Consider the following 23,211-nt stretch of genomic DNA (forward strand, 5'->3'; position numbering starts at 1 on the left):
TCAATTTGTCTTCTTGTTACTTCACTCAGATGTTTGAGCTTCACTGTGCAGAATGATGTGTGTGCAGAGTTTGATACGAGAAGTCTGTTTTGAATTTAATATGCTGAAGGGGGAAAGTTTGAGGTGTGTACCTACGAGCAGGATTTGTGACATCACAACTAGTTTGGAAGCCAGTCATGTTCCAGTATGCAACTTACACAAGAGTGATGTGGAAACTAGAAGCCTCCAGTGCACATACACCGAAAACTGATTTTCCAGTGATGTAGGAGACATCTTGTGTCTAGTAGTTTTTGGGGTTTTTTTGCACATTCATAGATTTTCAATGAGGGAGAATGAGTAGTTTTTAAGAACTGTTAAATAGTTGATTCAGTTTTTTTGTAGGGAAACCATATAAAGACAAATTATTATTCAAAGCAGAGTATTTTTATGTCTTAAAAACATGTCTGGAGGGCATCTTACAGTTATCAGCGGACTGATAATACAAAATAAAGAGTTGTTTCAGATTTTTCTACAATGCATCAGCCTGAGGTGAAAAATGGTGAGATATACTTTACTAAAAGCAGTGTAATAATTGTCCCCAAGGTATGCTGGCATATTACACGTGAACAGTGTAATTAAATTAAAATAAATAATATGTTTTGAAATTTCTGTAGAGCAACATTAATTTAAAAACTGAAACTTGGGGAGATTGGGGGAATATTTCACCCTTACAAAAATGCTTGGATCCTCCTTACCTCCTTGTACTGTAAATGTTAAACTTTGTACTTGTTGATATGCTAAGTCTAGAGCTTATCGATGTGTTGTGTCTAACTCATGTTTTTGTATGGTTAATCTTCTTGTGAAGGTCTGTTTGTTGCCATTGAGCCGCTGGAAAAAAAAAACTGGACTGTTCTGATCGAGAGCAAAGCCCTCTCTGTTGAACTACACTATATAAAGGGGGAAATTTGTCTAGACTCTGAGACTAGAAGCAGCCACCTGCAGTGGTGCCACGCAAAGATGTTGAACATCAGCGAGCTGCCTCTGCAGTTCCTGCCCTCCAGGGCCTCGGACCGTCTGCTGCAGCCTTTGTGGGATTATTTCCTTTTTCATCACCTGTCTCTCATCTCGTCTCCTTTTTTCCCAGTCATTCTTGCTTTTTCCAGCTATGTATTCTTCAGTGTGCCTTTTGCTGTACTGGACATCTTGGGAGAAAAGGTGCCTTTATTCTACCAGTACAAGATCCAACCGGACAGAAAGCCAACACTGGGAATGATGGCAAACAGCTTCCTGACAGCCTTTTATAACCACATATTCTTTGTTCTACCAACTGTAATAATGGGCATGTTCATTCTGCCTGCACCAACACTGCCACAAGATGCTCCCACTCTTTATGAGGTCTTCATTGATGGACTGGCTATGCTTCTCCTCTTTGACACTCAGTACTATATTTGGCACTACATCCATCACAAGCATCAACAGCTTTACCGGTGGATCCATGCAATCCACCATGAATACATGGCACCCTTCTCTTGGTCTACTGAGATGCTCAGCATCCCAGAACTGATGACTGTGGGACTCTGGAGCAACCAGGATCCGATTCTTTTAAAGTGTCACCCAATGACAACATGGTGCGTCACAGTTTTCAGTATCTGGTTGTCTGTAGAGGACCACATAGGCTATGACCTACCCTGGACTCTCAATCACCTGGTGCCATTTGGTCTGCTGGGTGGTGCACCGGCTCATGACATGCATCACCAGATGCCAAGCAGTAACTTTGCGCCTTTTTTCAGCCACTGGGACAGAATCTTTGGCACTGCTGTCCCTCTGAAGAAAAAAACTATGAGAAGATATTGAGACAAGTGAATGTAATGTAATGTAAATACTGCTTGTTTAGTGTTATTTCTTTGAGGTGTCAATTATTTTAGCACTTGACTCGCCTTTGTTAAATGCTATATTTTTCTATTTTTAATTACATTGTCTGTAATTTTATAGTGCTTGCCGCTGCCTTTCTGCTCCAACAAGTTCCCTTTTCAAGCAGATTTTCACTTGTTAAATCAAGTTGCAATAAAATATAACTTTTGAAAAATGTGTTTTTATGGTTCTTTACTGAGTAAAAGCATTAAGATCAACTTGTGATTTTTTCTTGTTCTATAATACAGCATAAAAGTTATGTAAGTTAACACATTCAATACATTACCCTCCCTGCATGTTATGTGTGCTTTATCACACATCATTTAAGTCAATCAAGTGAGGAAAAATTAGCAGTCATTAGTTACACTTGCAAAGTATAAAATCCTGTGAACTTCCTGCTCTTGCCTTTCTCACAATCCTCTTATATAATACAAAATCTTAGGAAGAGAATTACTCAGCAGTATTTTGCTTACAAATTCCACAAAGGAATAAGGAGCTTTTGAACAAGAGAACTAAGTACCATTTCAGGCTTGCCACTCACAGGTCAAGCACAGTGCAAGGGGCATTAAGGCTAACCTGTGCTTAAAGCTTTGAGCTTTGACTGGACAAAATGTTCAAGACTGACTTATGGTATTTGCAACAAATAATGACACAGCAAAAAAGAGAGACATCAGCAAAAATGATGCAAATACTAGCAGAAAATACACTTGGAGAACAGGAATATTATTGAAAGCAATAGTTGGTAATATCTATCCCTGAACATTACAGTAAATTTCAGCAACTACATGTTTGAAATTATATTTCATCATGGTACTGAATCTTTCTACAATGGCCAAAAGCACAAAAGGGTGCAACAAATATTTAAATATATTTGTCACAGAACGTATAAAAGAAACCAATGCTATTAAATTTCAGTGAAGACTTTTATTTAAATACTGCACAAACATGTTGGCAATTTGTCCTATGTTCTCTGTCGGGTGCATCTTGGTGTAGCTGATGAACTGGCGCCGTAATTTCCGCAGCTCTGCCATGTTGATGTTCCTGGTGAGCTCTATGTTCAATATCCGGTTAAGGAAATTAGAATACAAACTTGTGTGTGTGTCTGCTCTCACATGAAGAAAGGGAATATGTTTCAGAGGAGGTATTTTTCCACATTGATGAAGCAATAACTAACTGTACTACTGAAGGTCACAGTATCACATCTCGACCTTTAGGGAGGACAATGAAACAAATACTGAATGTTACTGACATCATTTTAAATTCAAACTCTGCACCTGGCTGTGACCAGTGCAGAACATAATGTACTTTTAAGTTAGTTTCTGCCTGGATCAACACGTTCAAAGGAGAAAATCAAAGTGTTTGCTTCTGAGAAGGTCTGGCACAGTGCAGCTGCCAATAAAATCCACTAATCTAAGTAATTTGGTTTCTCTCCTCCTTGCATATCCCACAGTATGTTATTACTGGCAAGACCTTTGAGGGTGATCGGTTGCCATGCCTTTCATTTAAGTTCTTTGATGGACATGCATTCAGTCACCTTCCCTTTCCAACAAGCCCGGTCGTTTAATACAGAGCATTTAGCCCCCCACAGGAGTGGGAATATGGCTTTCCTCGGGAGGTAGAATACAAAAATGAGTCAGAACAAATTACTACAGGGAATACAAAATTTAGACAATTAACTCAGAAAGATCACTGCTACCTGACTTAAGAGATTGCAAGGTGTTACAAACATCTGTTTATGTGTGAAGTCAAATTTGGGTTTCTAAAAATGTGAACATGTGTAAAAAGGATATCTTTTCTGTAGCTCCTGGAACTGAGATGAGATCCCCAGGAACACTTGTCTTCTGTGCGTTAAAAATGGCCTGGAAAAACAAAAAACAAAACCCTCTTTGATAACACATTCCATTCAACAGGTAATGTTCGTAGGAAAAGCGGCATAGAACATGCTAGCAAAGAGGTGCACTCAATAGCAAATCAAGGGAAGAGAGCAGGTGATTTTTTTTATTGGCTAACAGCAATTAGCAGACACAACCAATCACATAAACACAGTAATAGAAAGATATATAATTATAGGATAGAGGGTATTTACAAAAATTGGACATACAACCACATGGGGAAATTGATGTCACCCAGTGTAGCAGATCAACAAAGAATTCAATTCCTCATTTGGGTGGATAAATACACTGGAACATGTCGTCCATGATAATATTGACAAAAAGAGCTTTAACATTCCTCCTGTTCTGCTTGTAATAGAAGAACATTTATGACATACTGCTACGTGCTGACGTATTCAGAGATCCTGACGTCAATCCTCTGACGATTGGATGACATTATTATGCACCAGCTGTGTTACTTGGAAAAGCATCAATAAACTCATCATTTACCTTCTTATGTGGTCTGCGATATATTGATGAAATAAGTGGACAACTCAGTCTCAGAATCAATTAACGTAAGAGTAGATTGCAGGGTTGATCTCAGGTCATGTGTTGCTATACATTTGCAGAGCGTCACCAAGTCATTTTGACACAGCAAAGAGAAAGCACAGGTGTAATTAATAACACTGACGAAGACTCGGTTCCACTGAAGCATCCCAGTAATCCAGGCCAGTGAGTGAGCAAGCTCAATACGTGGACCCTACATGTTATTAGTTCCGCCTGTGCTTTTCCTACTGTGATGTTAAAATGTCTTCTGTGAAAAAAGCCCATTATTCTCAGCTGCAAGGTAGTGAACAACTATGGGTGACAATTTAAAGGAAAAACTGGTACAGGTCTGAATGCTTGACCCCCACAGTAAGGGGATCTGGTGGCTCTATTATGCTGTAGGGGGCATTTTACTGGCATGGTTTGGGTCCACTGGTCCCCTTAGAGGGAAGGATCATTGCAAATCAATACAAAGTTGTTCTGAGTCATCACCTTTATCCTATGATGAAACATTTCTATCCTGATGGGAGTGGTCTCTTCCAGGATGACAATGCCCCAATTCATAGGGAGCTAGGGGGTCACTGAATGGTTTGATGAGTATGAAAACAATATGAATCATGTGCTATGGCCTTCACAGTTACCAGATCTCAACCCAATTGAACACCTATGGGAGAGTTTGGACCATTGTGTTAGACAGCACTCTCCACCACCATCATCAAAACACCAAATGAGGAAATATCTTTTTGAACAATGGTGTTCATCCCTCCAGTAGAGTTCAGAGACTTGTAGAATCAATGCCAAGGTGCAATGAAGCTGTTCTGGCAGCACATGGTGGCCCAACACCTTACCAAGACACTTTATGTTGTTTTTTCCTTTCATTTGTCACCCATCTGTATTTAACATCCTTGTAGTCTAAACCACACACCAATGTGTCCTCCCTCTGTAAAGGGGTGATGTCAAGGTTATTTCAGTATTAGTGTGCAATTGTGTATTCTATTTTTAAAAACAGCCCTTGTGATGTAATTATTTGCCTACTGACTCTATTTTGTGTTTTTGTCTGCCTGTTGCTTTTAGCCAATAAGTTGTCACTCACTCTGTTCCTATTTGTCATTTAGTACACCTGTTAGTGGGCTATAAATAATGTGCTCTGTGCTTCATTAACTTCCTTTGCAGAAGGTCTGTATGGAGTGAAATGTTTTCACTGTTGAACAGATGCTCATCGATTGATTTTTTTTAAAATTCTGAATATTTAGGACCCACTTTTATCTTAAAATTTGCCATAAAACAATAAAATCATATAGTTCCACAAAAAACAACATACAAGGGGAAAAAACTGAGACTAATAAGTAAACACAAAATCTGAAAGAATAGATAAGGACATACCATCAACACATCTTGCGTGATCTTGTCCAGCTCGTACAAGAAGTTTGTAGACGACAATGGTTGCTGCAGAGAAATATGAGATCATATACCATCAAAAAGACAGCGTGGCAGGAAGTACATCTATATGTACCAAATACTGTTAAAGTGTGTAAAAATTAAAAAAAGAAAAAGAAATGTGTATGATCGCATGTCTCTTACACTTTGCGTAGACTGGTTCGGAGGGGGTGCTTTTCTCTTGAAAAGCGCATCAGAAATGTCTTCAAATGGAAGCGTGTCATCTTTGAGGATGGTGAAAAGAGGACTGTCCCATCGGTTTCTGGAGTCTGGAGCTTCAAATCTCAGCACTAAAGCATCTAAGCTACAAAAGACAAAACAGATGTCAGGGAAACAACATAAATATATTGTATGATGATCATTTTTGACAATGACAAGCATACATCAACATAATTTTAAAGGTAATGACATGTCACTAACATGTCCTGGGTGTACTGCTCAGCGGCATCTCTGTTGGTATTCCATGTTGAGCTCACTTCATCTGACGTCAAACAGTAAACCTTCACAAAAATATGGCAAATTTTGAGTTGTGTTGTTGGAGGATTTTTCTTTTTTCAGATGTTACAAATGAAATGGTAATTTATCTTGTGTACTTACCAGGCAGTGTGGTGTCTGTGCGTGTTTAATGAGACAGAACAGTTCATAGCGGTAGCCTGTAAGGTATTTCAACTTTAATAAGGTAAAAGTGTACACAAAACAATAAATGTTGTGATCAAGAATCTGCACACTATTATTACTATAATTTACCTTTAATGTAATTTAACGAATCAAAAATGACGATGTCATCCTTGTTGACTTTCCTAAAACAAATAGATAAACATTAAAAAGGCTGAAGAAAAAGAAAGGCTGTAGAACAGATTAGGGTCTAGTCCAGAAACTGATGTAACCCACCTTTCTACTTCAGCCTTCAGAGCTGCTCTGGTATTTTTTTCCTTTTGGGAATCTGCAACATATCCAACAATATTTGCATATGTTACTGCAGATATTGCTATTATTACTGCAGCGTGCTTTCTAGAGACCCTGTTTCAAAACAGTCGTCTTTGTGATACCGACTATTCATTTGTGATATCAAACAACAGATGATGTGCTATTTTGGCCACTACAGTAGTGCTGCAACCAACAAGTATTTCAATTATCAATTAATGTACAGCTTATATTCTTGATTAATTGATTAGGAAATATCAGAAAACAGTAAAAATTGCCTTTCATAATTTCCCACAACCCAAATTGACATCGTGCTTGTTTGCCTGCCTGTTTGAAAAGTAGTCCAAAACCCGAAATTAAGAGTTTATTATAAAGAGAAGAGAAAGAAAAGAAGACAATATCCAATCATTCTTGGTAGTTTTGCTTGGAAAATTATCAAAATAGTTCATTTTCAACTGATTGATTAATCAACTAGTTTATTCAAAAGCTTCAATTTGAACTGCTAATAGAAATTTTAAATACTTTCCCCCCTAGATTTTTAACTTCCAGCAGCTGTTTAACTCAATTAATTAGATGTTGCAGACACAATCAGTGCAAGATTTTGTTTGTTGCTAAATTTCTTGCGTAAAGAGATTAAGTGACATTGTACTGACACAACAAACTCCATTCAAAATACTATTTTATAAATATATATATATATATATATATATATATATATATATATATATATATATATATATACATACATACATACATACATATATATACATATATATATATATACACATAATATATTATTATGTCATCGCTGTCCAAATCCTCTACAAACACTCATGTTCCGTTGTACACGAGAGAAACACTCCTGTGAGTCTTCATCAGACAGCATTTTCACTTGTCACAAACTTCAAAACAGTACAGGAAACCAGTCTTAATTCAATAAAATGTTATCTTTCTAGCCAACTGGTTCAACTGGGAGAGAACTAGCATGTACGAGGGACTCTGGTTTTCCAGAAAAACTTAATAAAACACGGTAGCCAGCGTTATATACAGTTAATATCTGAATGTAATTAGATATAGCTAGCTTAACTTGCCTGCATACACTGAGTTTTTCTCAACGCCCAGAGCTCCATCTCCCACAATATGAACCTTTCGGTCTGTGTTCTGTTCAAAATACCCCTTCAGCTCTTCTGCCCTCCGTGTTTTACCACTACAGGGGTAACCACACAGCACTATTAGAGGCATAGCTACTGTCTATTATTAAACTGTCTAGCCTAAGATGTAATGAAAAGCATGTTTTAGCTTCCCTCGGCTTCCTCTTCTTGTTTTGTTGTTTAATGGCGGTTGGTAAACAGCTTTTAGGTGCATTACTGCCTCCTTCTGGATTGGAGTAATACTTTTTTCCTAAGACGGCGAAGTCATGACCCGCCCTACTCTGCCTCCAATTGGTTTATCCTAACCCTGACTCATCTTCATGCCTAAAACTGACCAACCCAACCAAGGAAGGCAACGAGTACTAGCCAATCAGAGGCAGAGTAGGGCGGGTCATGACTTCGCCGTCCTAGGAAAAAAATGGCGTACCGCACATCACCTGAAATCCTCTACAACATTTCTCTAGTACAGTCTGTTTTGATTCCTTTAATTTAAAGTGTCTACCTCTCTTGTTGAAATCTAGGACACTATAAAAATACATTCTCTACCGTTTCCTTTAATCCGCAATGTTCACATCTACCTGTAGCTTATTCATGATGTTTGATGTACTCTACAGACCGGTGTGACCAAACTTCATCCTTGATATCATGTCCTCCTCATTTCTATTTCTATTGCCTCCTCTATTTCTAGCTATTTTTCTTTTTTTTTCCTTTAAATTCTTTATTTTGGAGAACACATGCACATTAACAATATGTACACACAAAACTGCCCATACCAGGGGTATATATACAAAGTTACAAGAAGAAGAAAAAAAGAATTGAGAAAAAGTAATACAAATTAAAAATAATGTATCATCGCTCTAAAAGAAATATATCAAAAACACATTTAGTTTTAATTGCCTTCTTATTCTTCGGGCCTCTTATTGTTGTGCCATTTTCCTTCCCATTACCTTCAAAACATGTAAAAATGTCTTCATCCTGAAACTGGATTGTTTGCCCAGTTTTCCTTCATATATAATGCTGAACATCCAGCCAAAATATTCTTGTTTACATACAGTGATAAAACAAATGACAGATTATTTCTTCTTCTAGTCCAAAGAAATTGCAAGAACATTCCATATTAATTCTAAATCTCTCTAATGTCTTTTTTGCTTGATATATTCGACACAAATTTTTTAAGGAAACTTCTTTAACTTTATTACTAAGACAAAATTTGTCCCCAAGTTGCAAAATTTTCTGCCAATTAATTTCTCCATAAAGTGAAACCCAAAAGATCCTCTTATTTCTCCTACTTTTCTTTGAAAGCTGTAGTCATATTGGCTCTTATTTCCTCTTTCCCACTCTTTCTGCCATTTCTTTTTCAGTTCTGATTTGATGAAAATCAGCAGAAAAGGCTGACACAGATCTAGCTTTCAGCACTAATTTATTAACAGGTAGCATATCATAAATATTAGGTTCAAATCATTTTACCCAAGAACAAACTGCAGATTCACTTCACACTGTCATACAGAATGTAATATATCACACTGAAATATATGTAAATATATTTTTACAAGAGCATTATTTGTCACACGCCTCTTCCTCTGTGGGAGTTTGTATTGTCACAGTAATGATGTTACAAGGTGGTTGAAATGCTCCTCAAGCAGGATCCCTTTCTCCTCTGAATGAATGGAAAACATATCATCAGTTGTTAAAGCAACAATAATAATAATAATAACAATAATAATATTAATAAACTGACTTGTCCAGTGCCTGTTTCCGTTGTGCTTGTTGGGTAGTTTTCAGCATCTGTATGAGCAGCGTCTGCAGGTCCTTCACTCTGTACACAGGACTAACGGCTCTCACTTCAGTGGGAGCATCTTCAAAGGCAGACTCCATAAATGAACTGTCCACCACACTTTTCTTGCCCATAAAATGTCCTAAATAAGCACAAAATAAAAGGAAACTGTCAAAAATATTTTCTTAAAAACTGCAAAAATCATGAAACAATGCCAAAATTGTTCTTACCTGTTGCCCACAGATTCCCTCTTGGATTCACCTTGATCTTTGAAACTTTATTTCTCAGCTCAGTTAAATCAAGAGTCATTGAAGATGTGATTGCAATGTATGAGATAAGGATGAAAGACAGGAATCCTGCTCTGCAGATCTTTGTCAACGTGCCTCTCATTCCTCAAACGTGTTTGATGCAATTTAATTCCAGTTAATTAAAATCTCTTTACTGTTCTGTCACTTTGGGGGACAGGCAGTTATACTGAGATAGGATGGGCTTAATATTCCAATGGGATGAAGTCATCCATCTGTTGTTGGTTTCTTATTGGACGCATGATGCACATTAGGGTGTCTTGTGCCATTCTGACTTGCTGTGATGATTGTGATGTACGTGACCTCAATGCAGAACCACTAATTACCACACACACACACACACAAGTAAATACTTTGGGGAGGGAAAAAAAGACAAAAAGACAAAGCAGAAATATAATTAAATGCACCAATTTATTTGTAAGTACTTTAAGTAAACATAACAGCAAGGCACATGGGCCACTGCATGCTGAATAGATGTAATGGCTTAAGAAATGCTGTGAATCCAGGGTTCATTGGCTACTGTATGTACACAGGTTACTTTCCTACACAAGTCCTCGCTGTACACAGTATCAAAAGTACAAATGTCTTTCAACAAGCACTACAAAAGAACAAGTCGTGAACAAGTCATTCTTTTCAGCCTCTGCAGACAAACAGCTGCAGTACGGTGATTTAAGAACTCAAGATTACAGAGAAAGAAAAGAACTCACATAGCACTTACATAGTAAAGTTCACTTGCCAGTTAAGTCAATATGACCATATAGCCTTAATATCATTCCCAAAATAATTTATAAAATTGAATAATGTGGGATAATACACATTTTATAAACTAATTTTACATTGCACTGAGATTATCTGCAACTCCTCAAAGCCTTTCAACATTTCAACACTAATTATTCATCACTGCCTTTTACCACGGAGGTAGGTACTGTCATGTATTCAATACAAAACAAGAAGTGCAGCTTTACAAATCAGAACCTGCCAACAATAGCTATCCATCATTGTGAGCTCTTAAGTGATCATGCATTTAACAAATTCCTCCATCTTACTCATATAATTATTATTATTATTATTATTATTATTATAATTATTATTATTATTATGAGAAATATAATGTTAACAGGTCCCGGTTTATAAAATGTTGACTCCAATACGCCATCAAACGTCACTTTCACACCTGATCTGGATTACCCAAAACAATGTACCCTGATTTGACATAACATTGACCGTTCACTTGCCTGAAAAATACACTTCTGGCAATTTGAGGTATTTTCAATACTGCTGAACCATACATCCGATAACCCTCCTTTTCACTGAACACTCATTCAAGAAAAAAGAAACAAAACGTGTAAAAAAAAAAAAAAAAAAAAAAAAAAAAAGGCCAGATCTGGGACAACACATGTACCCACAAATCAAACATTTCAGTTCAATATACTTGAAAACAAAAGCATTTCAGAATGCTTGTATAGTCAAAAGCATCTTGTTCTTGCATATACGGTAGCCTAACTTCACTAGGCTTTGCTTAGCAAGGCAACTCCAAGCCTGTATTTTCTCTCACCTTTTAGATTAACTGTTTAGTATGAATGCAGAGGTACTGCTTCTAAATGAATATTGAACTATACTATGTTTTGCAATAAATGGCGACTAAAATTCTAGCTTTGTACTGCAAATTAATTGCAACACTGTCATGTCATAATAAACAGTAACCTGGATCACATCCAGGTAATAGTGTGTAGCATTAAATACTTCAGACAATATTTAAGCAATTGAAATTGCTGTTGATTACAAAGGAGAAAATCCACCACTTCACTGTGACATCAATCACTGCCAGACCTAAAAACTAACAGACATTCCTCAGTCTCCTGTCGGGGTGGATGGAACATTTGTTTTTTCAAAAAAAAGACCAAAAAATAAAAGCTGTAATATGTTGCTGTCTGAAAGGCAAGAGGAATATATTGCCAACATGCAAAGTTAAATAAAAATAGTTGAAAAATGATTATCAATAAGTCCTCTTATTTATGAAAATAATGTTCTTTATGAAACCGTTTGAATGTGCTGCACTGCCTCTGAATATCTTAGGAGGAATTTAAAAAATAAAAAGCCCAATGACTTTGTACCACCTCCATGCAGAACATCGAGCGTTGTTTATTTCTTTCACATGAACACTGAAGCTATGAAAGCAGCTTCAAAAGGTGTGTCGAGGTGGCTCTCACTACCGTAGAGAGACCGTCTGTGTCTGAGAGTGAGTGCTCAGTTTTAAATTACACTCCGCGGTCTTGTCACACTGCAGACTTGTTGGCTCCCCTGCCTGTGAGGACTGAGTTTCATTTAGCTCCGGTAACAAGTCATTTACCTCATCGGTCTCTGCTGATCTAACTGGCTGCTTCTTATCTCTAACCTCTCCTTTCTCTTCTTCCTCGGGATCTTTGACTTTGTGTACGATGAAAAGATGTCTGTTGAGAGACAGCACGGATGTGAAACACAGGCCGCAGTGAAGGCACTGAGGAGTGTTTTCGTCAGTTTTATGCTGAGGTATATGCTGCTGGAACTGCGTATCGTCGTCTGTGATGAAACCACACTTTGAACAGCGGAACTGAGTTTTCAGTCGCTTTGCTGAAGGAGCCTCTAGACTGCCAGCACGATCCTGCCCCTCCTCCTGTGTGCCCATGGCAGGTTTTCGTAATATGAGCCCCTGCAAATCAAAAAAGTCACACATCTTAAAATGATGTCCAATAGGATTTGTAACATTTGCATTTGTACCTGCAGTTATTAGTTTGTTATTTATGTTAAGAAATATTGAATACGTACCTTGCCCGAAGCCGTTTTGCACTCCTGGATGGATGTTTTTGGCATTTGGCCCAGGTCAGGATTTTTGATTCCATGCATAAGACTAATGTGGTTCTTCAACATCACACTCGTCCTGAATATTGTCTTTGTATCTGTGCAATACCTTAAGGGTAAAAATAAATAAATAAATGAATAAATAAATAAATAAAATACAGTTGCCAATACTGAACTGGAATTTAATGATTTAATGGCAATTTCTTCATTTTCAAACATACAAATCTTACCAACAAGTGTAAATTTTCTTTTTTCCATCGTGGTCATTGCGAATGTGTCTTCTTAAACTGGTTGTAGAGTTGAAAGACTGCTCACATTGTCGACAGGGATACCTCTTCATTTACAGTTGAAAAAAAAAAAAGTTACATTAAAAACAGAATTGAGCGGAGTGACTACACAACCATGACAAATCACAAGGATATCTTCCAACACGCTAATATAACTTATATTGCACTTACTAACTTGGGGTGTGAGGTAGCCATTAAGTCTAGTCAGTTTAGTATTTATGCACTTAGAACTATTATTTATTATTATATAACCAAGCCGCCTAGCCCTCAAATGGAACAGTAAATCATTCATCATGTTTTACCGTTTTTACTGTCATTACAGCAGCACAGCACACAATGCGCTGAAAGGACAGTAGTTGGCTAAAGTGTTTTCAACCAGGGTGACTACTCAGAAGAACCACCAAAACTCAGTCTGTTAAATGTTACTATAGCTTTCAGGCAGGCTGAAAGAAAAGTATGTATTAAGAAAATTGGGACTTTGTTCTTATTTTTTTTTGGTTCTTTTATTTCACTCTCACTCAGCTACTGTAAAACGTGAATTTTCTCCACAGGACTCAATAAAGTGTTATCTTATCTATTGTAGTTCTCCTGCCCAACACTACTCTATATCCTCGTAATAAAAGAGAAAGGGAGCCAAGAAATGTATTTGAGTGAGCAGCAGCAATTCAATGTTTGGGTTCAACACAAACTCATTCCAGCATGGGGAATTAAAAGATCCCTCACCTTTCCGTGGTTGGTCTTCACGTGGGAAACATAAGAGTCTCGTTCAGGGAACCACTGGAGACACTCCCCACATGTCCAGCCGGTTGGCTTCACACGAGGTTTGCTGTCCTGCTCGGCCTTTTTTCTGGGACTATCTGTGTGTTTAACAGGGTTGTGACCCTTCTGTTGTTGGACGGAATGAGCATCCTGGTACCAATCACTCTTGACTGTTTGATTACTGTTCTTCTCTGCCTCCGGTCTCATGTCTCCTCCATGGACGCTCTACAAAACAGAAAATACATGGCAAAAATCATGAAAAGTGATAAAACATAACAATACTATTGTCTTTAAACATATGATTTAATACAGATGATATCTGACTATTCTTTTGCCCGTGTAGTGAAACAAGACTGACAGCGTTGCTGGACTAAGTAACTTCATAATTTACCATGTTGATTTTTCTGCATCATGTGCTTGGTATTGCATATTAACTAATATTAACAAAAGCTAACATTAACTGTAGCTGAGCTAATAATGAGCAAGTTTAATCAAAAATGAAATATCACTTTCTTGCACAGTTTTAACATAGTTTTCACAGAAATTATGGAAATCACCAGGCAGCTGCTATTTGTTTTCATTATGCAAGGTTCAAGTATGAAATAGCTAAACAAATATGTGGATACATGTTTAAACTCTTCAGACATGAAATCCAACCCACAAATACATGCAGGGATGCAAGAGATTACTTGCAGGGAGTTTATATTGAGCTGACAAATATACTAAAGATCTCTCTAGAGGAAAAATATAATCAGGGCAAACCTTGAAGTGTTGCATTAACAGCTGCTTTTGCGGAAAGACTGAGTTGCATTCTGGACACTTGAATATACACACAACACGCTTGTTGGCGTCCTGGTGGAAATGCTGAAACAGTAACTGTTTTTTCTTGAAGATTTTCTCGCATGAACACTTAAAGATTAACCTGCAATACAAAGAGATAATGGTTAGAATGGACTGTAAAAAGAAATGTGCAACTTTTAACAGTCGGGTCACAAGATGTTCACTTACTGAGGGGACACTTTGCTAGAATTGTGTTTATTTTTCAGATGAACTTCACAGCTGTCTGAGGTCTTGGAGGCAACTGGACAGATGGAGCACTTGTACAAGACCTCACAATGTTTCTCTTCAATGTGAGTCTTTTGTCCTTGAATGGTCTTGAAAACCATATCACAGTGAAGACACCTGGAGGAAAAGGAAGCATAATGCCACTTTACTGTCACTGTACACCACTCATACTTTTTTAATAAGACCTGCTTTTCATGCACGGTCACTTACTTGTACCATGCTTTGCGTGCATAGTGCAGACAGTTTTCCTTGACATGCTTCTGTATGTCAGCCGAGCGACTCAGGGCACCACACTCGGGACAGCAGTAAGGGGACTTGTGTGTGTGAATGCGTTGGTGAGCTCTGAAGCTGCACTTGTTGGGTAGCAACATTGAGCAAACCTTACACATCTGTAATAAAAGAACATGAGAGAAAAGTATAAAAAAAGATAATAAGACACATTAACAATACTGGTCACAGAGCCTGGAAACGATAAGTCTGGTGACATTTAAAAATTTCTATTAAATGACCATAAACAACCAAGTACTGCCGGTGTGACCGAAGACTCATGTAGCTTAATAATCTGTGCCACAGAGCTCCATTATTTTCCAACAACTATTAAAAACACATCAGTGAGTCACACCGTGCAAACTGGCTGACATGCTCCTTCATTAAATGACCATGGCTACTGTAGTTTATTTTGAGTCAATCACACATACGCTGTTGTGCTGCTGTAAAAACACACAATCATCGGCTGAAAATAGTCCCCCAAAAAGCACTATATTTAGCAAAACTAATCTGTTAGAATGATTTCTTCAGTAGGAACAAATAGACTTGATGCTGAATACTACAGATAGGCTGTGGAAGTCGTAACATATAGAGAGACAGACTAAAGTACTGTTAGTCATGGTCTTTTCATGGGATTTGTTGACAATCACAAAAATAAAGAATATTGCAAGCCTTATATTTTACTATTTCAATAAAACATCAACTCACTAATCCTTCAATATCTTCAGACAGCCTCTGGTAATGGCCTGCAAGTGCTCTGTAGTCAGATAACTGCTTGTTACACTCCAGGCAACGAAGTCTGTGGCGGATGACGTTGTCTGGATACAGGGGCATGACGGGTTGATTTTTAGGTGAGGCCGCTGGTGTAGCATAAGAGTCCCCTTTGACTGGATCAGCACTCAGAGGTACAAACATGTGTTCCTCTGCTATGGGTTTCATATGGAGCTGCGTGCACTGCATCACCATGCCATTGTTCTTGTGCTCCCGTGCATGTGCCAACAATGCACACTTGTTGAAGAACACCATCGTCTTTGCGCAGTGCGTACATCCTACTTCAATGTGAACGCTCCTCCTGCTGTAATGATACGCAAGACTCCTCTCTACCCCGAAGGAGTCCCCGCACTCTAGGCAGCAGTACCCGCGTGGTGGAAGTTTGATATTGCTCTCCGGAGGGGGGTTCAGGTTGGGCACATATGTAGGCACAGGGTTGGTGTTGTTCAATAGCCTGTTTAAGGTTCCTGCTGCTGTGTTGGGAATAGAGGTTCGTGGACAAGGGTTGGCTGTTTTGACCTGATGCACCAGTGGGACAGTGCTGTACACTGTTGAGGAGAGCGTGTGCTGGCTCTGTTGATGAGAGGTGGACCGTGCAGTTACTGAGGCAGCAACACTGTGAGGGACAAGATTCAGACTAGCTAAGTGCATTGCTTTGGGAAGGAAGTTTGTGCTAGTTGTATGGCCTGCTGTAGCTGATACTCTCTTTGGTTTCTGCCCCTGATGTGCACTAGATCTTTTGACAGGACCACTAGTATTATGGAAAATTGTTGCAGACTCCATCATGCCTGACCTTCTGGAGTTTGCCTCCGATTTGTTGTGTAAAAGTTTTGGTGATGATGTACTAACTGGGGTTCCTTTAGTCTGCAATCCAACTGTGCTCTCTAGAGCCGCACTTTGAGACTGATGAGGTGACATATTGCAATAAGAATCTTCACTCATCATACTCTGCGATGGAGAGGATTCGTAGGCAGAATGAACTTCATCTGTTTCTGAATCGGGCAGCACACTGGTGACAGTGCGCTTGATCTGCCCAGATGTGGTTTTGATGGTTTTAATTCTGACCCTTGGTATGGCAGGGGGTGATCCAGATGCGACAGCAGGGGATGCTTTGCCACTGCTATCACTGCAGATGCTTACAGGGCTGTCAGATGGTTTCATCAGCCGTCTCACAGCTTCAAGTGGACTTCTGGGACTTCGTGGGGAGATAGGCACCTTGGGGCTGTATTTCATGCAGTCATTCGGAACGGCTGATGACTCTCTGGGGTTAGTCTGCTCGCTGGGATCTTTTCTAGCATTCAAAGCCACCAGAGCCTCAAGGCAAGAGGATAATTTAGATGTCTGAGAATTGACATGTGGATAAGAGGTGGGAACATCCACTGGGGTTCCTGAATTGTAGTTGGTCTCAATCAAGTTCTGGTTACCACGTGGTGGGGGAAGGGCGCAGTGTGCTCTAGATGTTTTATCAGTTTCATTACTGACACAAATGTCAGATGGCTCCTCACTGCTAGCACTTTCTGCTCTGCTCCTTTGAGTGTTCTTAGGAGTATTAGAGTCCTTTGGACATTCATCAAACATGCTGAGGTCCAGTTTTTTTGGACTGTCTGGGATTGAAGGTTCCACCAAAACTGAAGCTTCTGGGAAACAGGGTCTCTCTTGCTTTGCATGCATTTCATCTCTACTACACTGTGTGTCTTCAGACTCAGGACTGGAGATAGGACTAAAATGAGAAAGTGACTGGGAAAATATTGGTGTTCCATCAGGCTTGTGCTGAATAGGTGCTTTTCCAAGAAGCTCTCTTGAGCTCTCCCCATTCAAAGCAGAGACAAATGATTTGGAAAAGCCAGTGTTAGTTGTCTCATCAGAGTCAATGGAAGTCCCTTGTCCCCTGAATCCATTTTGCAATTCTGGACCTGAGTGAAGCCCATCACCGAAACCTTCCAATGACTCCTGGCGACTTGTGTTTTTCACAATAACACTTACAGCAGGGATATCTGCTGTAGTGACAGCTTGGCTACTCAATAAGCTGTCATCCAGACATATCCCTGTGTGTTTCAGATGACTCTCTGTCTCCTCATGACTTTCCTGGGTGGGCTCTTTAGCATCCAACCCCGTGGCATCTGGGATGTCAAAAGCAGCCAAAAGATCATCAAAATCTGGGGTTTTCATGTCACCCATGGCTGCACAGTCTCATAAACCTGCAGAAACACATACAGAGATAGCTTATCTTATCTTTACATTTGCACAGTGGTCACAGCAGGGAGAGCTGTAGGAACTGTTGACAGCTTAAAAAGAGTTGTTTTACAAAGTGGATAATAACTATAACAGCTGGGTAGCATTCTCTATGCTAACGTTAGCTCTAGCTAGCAAGCTAAACCGTAACGACTTTTGCTATTTGTCTACTATTTTGAAGCAAAGCACACATTAAACACACCACAAGCATATTAACATTTCATACAGACTATTATTGTCCTAGCCTTACCACATATCAAATCCTTAAAAGGCCCAATTTAACTACAGGGTTTGACGTTAGCTTTGCTATTTAGCAATGTAGCATAGCAAAACGCTAGCGCATAAATCATAGTCAAGCAATCCCAACTCGTCACATATTGATGCACCATTCGGCTCACCATTTGCTCCGCAGTTATGTTTAACAGCTCTAATAAATTATATAGCAAAGTTAGTTGCAGGCGCTGAGTGTTCGCCAGCTATACTGTAGCTAGCTGTTGCAGGGCTTCATAGCTAAGTTACAGGCTACTAGCTACTAGCCTTAACTTCGTTTTCCTTTTCCTTGAACATGAGTAATTCAAGCCCTGGATGCGGTCTTACAGGCGAGAGGCGGCGCCATAGCTGACATTACTACTACTGTATATGTCCCCTGACACTCTGCAGGGATTAAAGCAGTTTATTGTGCGTCATGGCTCATTGGTAAAATACACAATCGTTTACATTGTATTTGGTATATTGCTAGAGGTAGATAGGTATCAGAAACTCAGAGTCACTTTATTAGCAAAGCATGCAGCATTCAAAGATGTGTCTTTGTTTTTGCTCCCACAAATGCAAAATAAACAAAGTAGTAATAAAATTAAAAGAAAAAAATTAAATCTCTTTGTAGAATGGAATAATAATAGTTTTGAATTGGGATATAAAACTTGAAACGAAATATTGACTGTACAAAGGAAATATGGACTGTGCTATGGACCAAAAAATGGTTACCAGTGCAAAAATCAAACGTGACATAAAATAATTTAATCATGTAACACTGGAGGTTGACTGCAATGTACAATCCAGCTTGATTAAATTAAGTGACAAGTTCAGGGATTAAACGAAGGATGTGAGATGTAAAATCCAGTTTGATAGTTTGAAAGTACAGTTCAGCTGTTCAGTAGGACAACAAGAAGCTGTTCCTGTGTCTGCTGCTGGAGGTTTTTGTGGATTTTTTTGAGGGGGGGGTGAGTGTGGATGGAGATGGTGATGTGACAGGACAGAGTGCACAGTGAACTCAGCAGTCACATGTCATCTTTTAAATCAATTCTCAGTCTTATCTATCTAAAATCTTATCTTTTTAGAAAGGGCTTTATTTAATTATTGACGTATTGTTTTACGTCCAACATGTCTCATCTATTTTACTACTATTGTTTTTTTTTTATTGTTTTATTATCATTTGTAATCTTATAGCATGACTCTGCTGCACTGAATGTACGATCTAAATGACTGAACGCTAGACTTAACCAGGCTTACACTAATGCTCATGCTCATGTTCAGGTTATGTGGAATGGAATGGGAAACATTCACATGACTTGTAAGCGTTTTATGTCATAGATATATACACATCTATACACACACATATCTATGGTTTTATCTCAGTAATCAAACAAGTCAAGGTGCTGGGGGTGCAAATATAGTGAAATACATTAATATAGTGTGCTCGATTAAAATGCCTTAAAATTAGGATTTATGTCAACTTCAACAGTAAAATTTGGCCAATTTTCTTCAGCCACATATGTGTTTGTTTGTGTGTACTGCTTAATGGAGCAATCCATTGTCAGTGGCAGAAGTGCTTAGTTGATCATCAATTCATAATCAGATAGAAATCAAGGACATCAGGCATTAGCTCCACTCTTTGTTCTTTTTAGCAGCCTGGATATGTTGTAAATCACAGGGCATTACAAAGAAACGTGAGTCATTGTTTTATTTATTATTACAAATAATTTCCTTGCAGGTAGTATAGTGGAGTGGATTATCCACATTAATTCATTAACTGAATCTGGATACATTCACAATGAAACGGTTTCTCAATACTAGTTACACTTTGCTCCCCATGAGCAACTCTCCAATCATGCTGTTTGAAATTTTTGACCATGATTTAACAAGGACTGCCAAAGTTCCCCATCAGTTTTGGCATTTATGGTGATACTCTCATTTTGGGAGTGGGGGCAAGTTCAGCTTCCGGCAACCATTGGAGCCTTAAAGTTTGTACACAACTTAAATTTTGCGGGGAAGGAGGTAGTTTTTCATTTTAATGTCCTGTAAGACAAAATTGAGGGCGTTATTACTCATGACTCTTCGTTTCCCGCTAGTCAGGCTGAAGTGACACCAATTCCTGTTAAATGCACACACACATACTCACGCACAGAGGCCTGAATCACTTTCTTATCAGAAGAAAATTTGAAAAAAGAGCAGCAGAAACTTAATAGAAGCAACAATATAACAATATCTGATATTGATGTGGACTGTCAGTGACTGTATAGTCTATGCTTTGTATACAGTGAGTGAATGATTTCAGCAAGTCAGTGTAATTGAAGAAATTAAACAGACAACATTTGTGAAGCTATTTTCTATTTATCATTTATTTATTTATATTTAGGTTCTAATGTGTTAGTCTGTGAATAAAGAATCATGTTTACTTAAATAAGACAGCAGCAAACACACAGAATGTTGAAATATTTTAGTCCAGTGTTTCTCAACCTAGGGGTCGGGCCCCTCCAAAGGGTCACAAGATACATCTGAGGGGTCGTGATGATTAATGATGTTTTCAGTCTTTTGAAATCTGAAACTGGTTTAATCTTTAACAATATGTTGTATTTTAAACATTTGTTATATTATTCACTGTGTCAAATCTTCATCTGAAAAGTAACTAGTAACAACAGCTATCAGATATTTGTAGTGGAGTAGAAAGTACAATATTTCCCACTGAAATGTAGTGAAGTTAAAGTATGAAGTAGCATAAAATAGAAATACTCAAGTAAAGTACAAGTACCTCAAAATGATACTTAAGTACATTACTTGAGTAAATGTACTTTTCCACCACTGAATATTCCATACATTCAATTTTCATAAATTATTATTATCTTTTCTATTGCATAAACCAAAGTCTTCCTTTAACAAGTCTGTTTCTCAGTTATAGCTATGACTGCCACATCTAAATAGTCAAATTAATCCTGATGGCAAATGAGTTGATGGTGTGCAAAACAAGAACGACTTTGGGCTACTGAACCAATGCATTTAATGTTATGCAACAAAATCTGTTAGGTCATAAACCTCCGCTAACGGCTTTTAGGGTCTGCAAGGTCTTGTGAAATATTAGTTAACACAAATAGCCTGAACTTTTTAATAAGAATTAATGTTTAGCGTCGTCACCCTGACAGACTGAGACCCCATTGAGTGTTATGAACCATGGGCCAACTCCATTTTAAAAAGGAATCAGAGATTTTTTTTGGGTGTGTGTATGACAAGATCAAATTTGAACAGCAGCGAGCAAATTGTGACCAATAAAACCACTCATGAATCATCACCGTGAAAGTGAAGTACAGCTTACACTGCAATATATTTAATGGACCAGATAAAAGCTCTAACTGATTTGGAGGATATCTAATTCTGCAGTGAATACTCAATGTACTTTTTCTACAAAACAACTGCATAAAGAGATGAGATGTTGTCATAAAAATAAGAGACAATTTGACATTGCTGTCTTTTCCCCACTAAAAGACCTATGAAGGCCTTTGATGGCATACACAGTAGAATTTAACTCCACATACAGCAGTTTTCTTTGGGCTCCTTTACAGGAATAATATGCGCTACATTCGCTCTAATTATTATTTCTCTTCTAAGCGTATATTTAGCTGCTTTTATTGTAGCCTGTTTGAAAATGCCACAAACCTAACAACATTCATAAGTTACGACTCATAGTCATTTTGTTTTTCTCAAGATAGAAATAGGCAGAAAAGAAAATAATAAAAATAAATAAATAAATAAAAGTCTTATTCATCATGTTCACATGCCTCTGAGAAAATCTTTATTAGGAAGTCTATAAAAAGGAACAATATGACTATTTATAACTTACTTTAAGTCTGAGAGTAGCCTACAGATAAACTCATTGATGATTAATCCACTAGTATTTCCTGGTGTTATTAAATATCAGTTTTTCAGCTTTATCATTTCCAGTGACTTCATATCTGGAAAACACATCATGTGTCCCTGTAATAATTTCATAAATGATGAATGTGGTCAACATCATATCTGATTGTTGCTTCATTGTTGATTACATAATATCTTACGCATTGAAACACTTTTGTCTTCCTATACTGTACTCCCTGAAAGATCAGAGCAGTATGTAACATGCCTGTTAATTAATGATAAGATTTCATAGAGGGAAGAGTTTAGTTTTTTCCCCCAGTGTATTTTACAGCACACCATTTGACAGGGGGGTCTAGGCGGATTTTCCTCTTCTTCAAGATAAACTGTGAGGACTCTGTGGACTTATTTTGAGATTGTTTTATCTCACAGAGAGAGGACATAGAAACAGAAACACTGCTTGTTGGTCATTTGGCATTCCTGGTTGTTAAAGTTAAAGCTGCTTTTCCAAAGGCTGCTGCATAGAAGTGAACCATGTTTCTGTTTTTTTGGGGCGGGGGTTTCAGCAGAAACCAATGATATAAAGCAACAAAAGTGCAAACCATGCCAATGGATATGGCTTGGACAACCTTCCTTTTGTGGAGGTATGCTTGTTACCATGAATGAATGCGATAAATGAATAGATTAAGAGAACAAAGAACTGTTTGAAATAATATAACCCATGTTTCGTCTTTGTCTCATGATTTTAGATATTCCTCAACTACACCAATGAAGGGTCAGCATTTGTTTTTGGGGATCTGATCGCAGACATTTTTGCCTTTCAAGTGAGTGAATGTGCAACTGACAATTTATTCTTCCTGAATACAGTAAATACAGGCCATAAGATTATGAGTTATTCAAGCTGAGTTTTGTGATTACTCCCTCAGGCTTTGCCTATTGCTGTGTTCTTCAGAAGTGTGATGTCGGTCCTTT

At 38.2% G+C, this 23,211-nt stretch overlaps 4 protein-coding genes across 4 annotated transcripts; 1 reads left to right on the forward strand and 3 right to left on the reverse strand.

Annotated features, from left to right (window-relative positions):
• The first annotated feature begins 275 nt into the window (after nt 1-275).
• ch25hl1.1 (cholesterol 25-hydroxylase like 1, tandem duplicate 1) lies at nt 276-2,065 on the forward strand. The gene is made up of 2 exons (XM_042412434.1): nt 276-538; nt 845-2,065. The coding sequence occupies exons 1-2, from the start codon at nt 514-516 to the stop codon at nt 1,831-1,833; spliced, it is 1,014 nt and encodes a 337-aa protein (XP_042268368.1). The 5' UTR covers nt 276-513; the 3' UTR covers nt 1,834-2,065.
• A 729-nt stretch (nt 2,066-2,794) lies between these two features.
• Nucleotides 2,795-8,003, reverse strand: kti12 (KTI12 chromatin associated homolog). Its single transcript, XM_042411888.1, has 9 exons — nt 7,760-8,003; nt 6,636-6,687; nt 6,492-6,544; nt 6,342-6,397; nt 6,165-6,244; nt 5,889-6,048; nt 5,691-5,753; nt 3,681-3,749; nt 2,795-2,945 (listed from the first exon to the last, which is right to left on the reverse strand). Exons 1-9 carry the CDS (start codon nt 7,908-7,910, stop codon nt 2,802-2,804), a joined length of 828 nt encoding a protein of 275 aa, XP_042267822.1. The 5' UTR covers nt 7,911-8,003; the 3' UTR covers nt 2,795-2,801.
• A 1,306-nt stretch (nt 8,004-9,309) lies between these two features.
• On the reverse strand, nt 9,310-10,105 carry nmba (neuromedin Ba). The gene is made up of 3 exons (XM_042412536.1): nt 9,824-10,105; nt 9,558-9,735; nt 9,310-9,476 (listed from the first exon to the last, which is right to left on the reverse strand). The coding sequence occupies exons 1-3, from the start codon at nt 9,981-9,983 to the stop codon at nt 9,455-9,457; spliced, it is 360 nt and encodes a 119-aa protein (XP_042268470.1). The 5' UTR covers nt 9,984-10,105; the 3' UTR covers nt 9,310-9,454.
• Nucleotides 10,106-10,290: 185 nt separating this feature from the next.
• Nucleotides 10,291-18,682, reverse strand: znf592 (zinc finger protein 592). Its single transcript, XM_042412537.1, has 9 exons — nt 18,516-18,682; nt 15,823-18,083; nt 15,058-15,236; nt 14,791-14,964; nt 14,545-14,704; nt 13,747-14,007; nt 12,967-13,070; nt 12,704-12,845; nt 10,291-12,587 (listed from the first exon to the last, which is right to left on the reverse strand). Exons 2-9 carry the CDS (start codon nt 18,061-18,063, stop codon nt 12,108-12,110), a joined length of 3,741 nt encoding a protein of 1,246 aa, XP_042268471.1. The 5' UTR covers nt 18,064-18,083; nt 18,516-18,682; the 3' UTR covers nt 10,291-12,107.
• Between the last annotated feature and the right edge of the window lie 4,529 nt (nt 18,683-23,211).

This window comes from Thunnus maccoyii, chromosome 5, assembly GCF_910596095.1.
Source record: "Thunnus maccoyii chromosome 5, fThuMac1.1, whole genome shotgun sequence".
In the NCBI taxonomy this organism is placed as follows: domain Eukaryota; kingdom Metazoa; phylum Chordata; class Actinopteri; order Scombriformes; family Scombridae; genus Thunnus; species Thunnus maccoyii.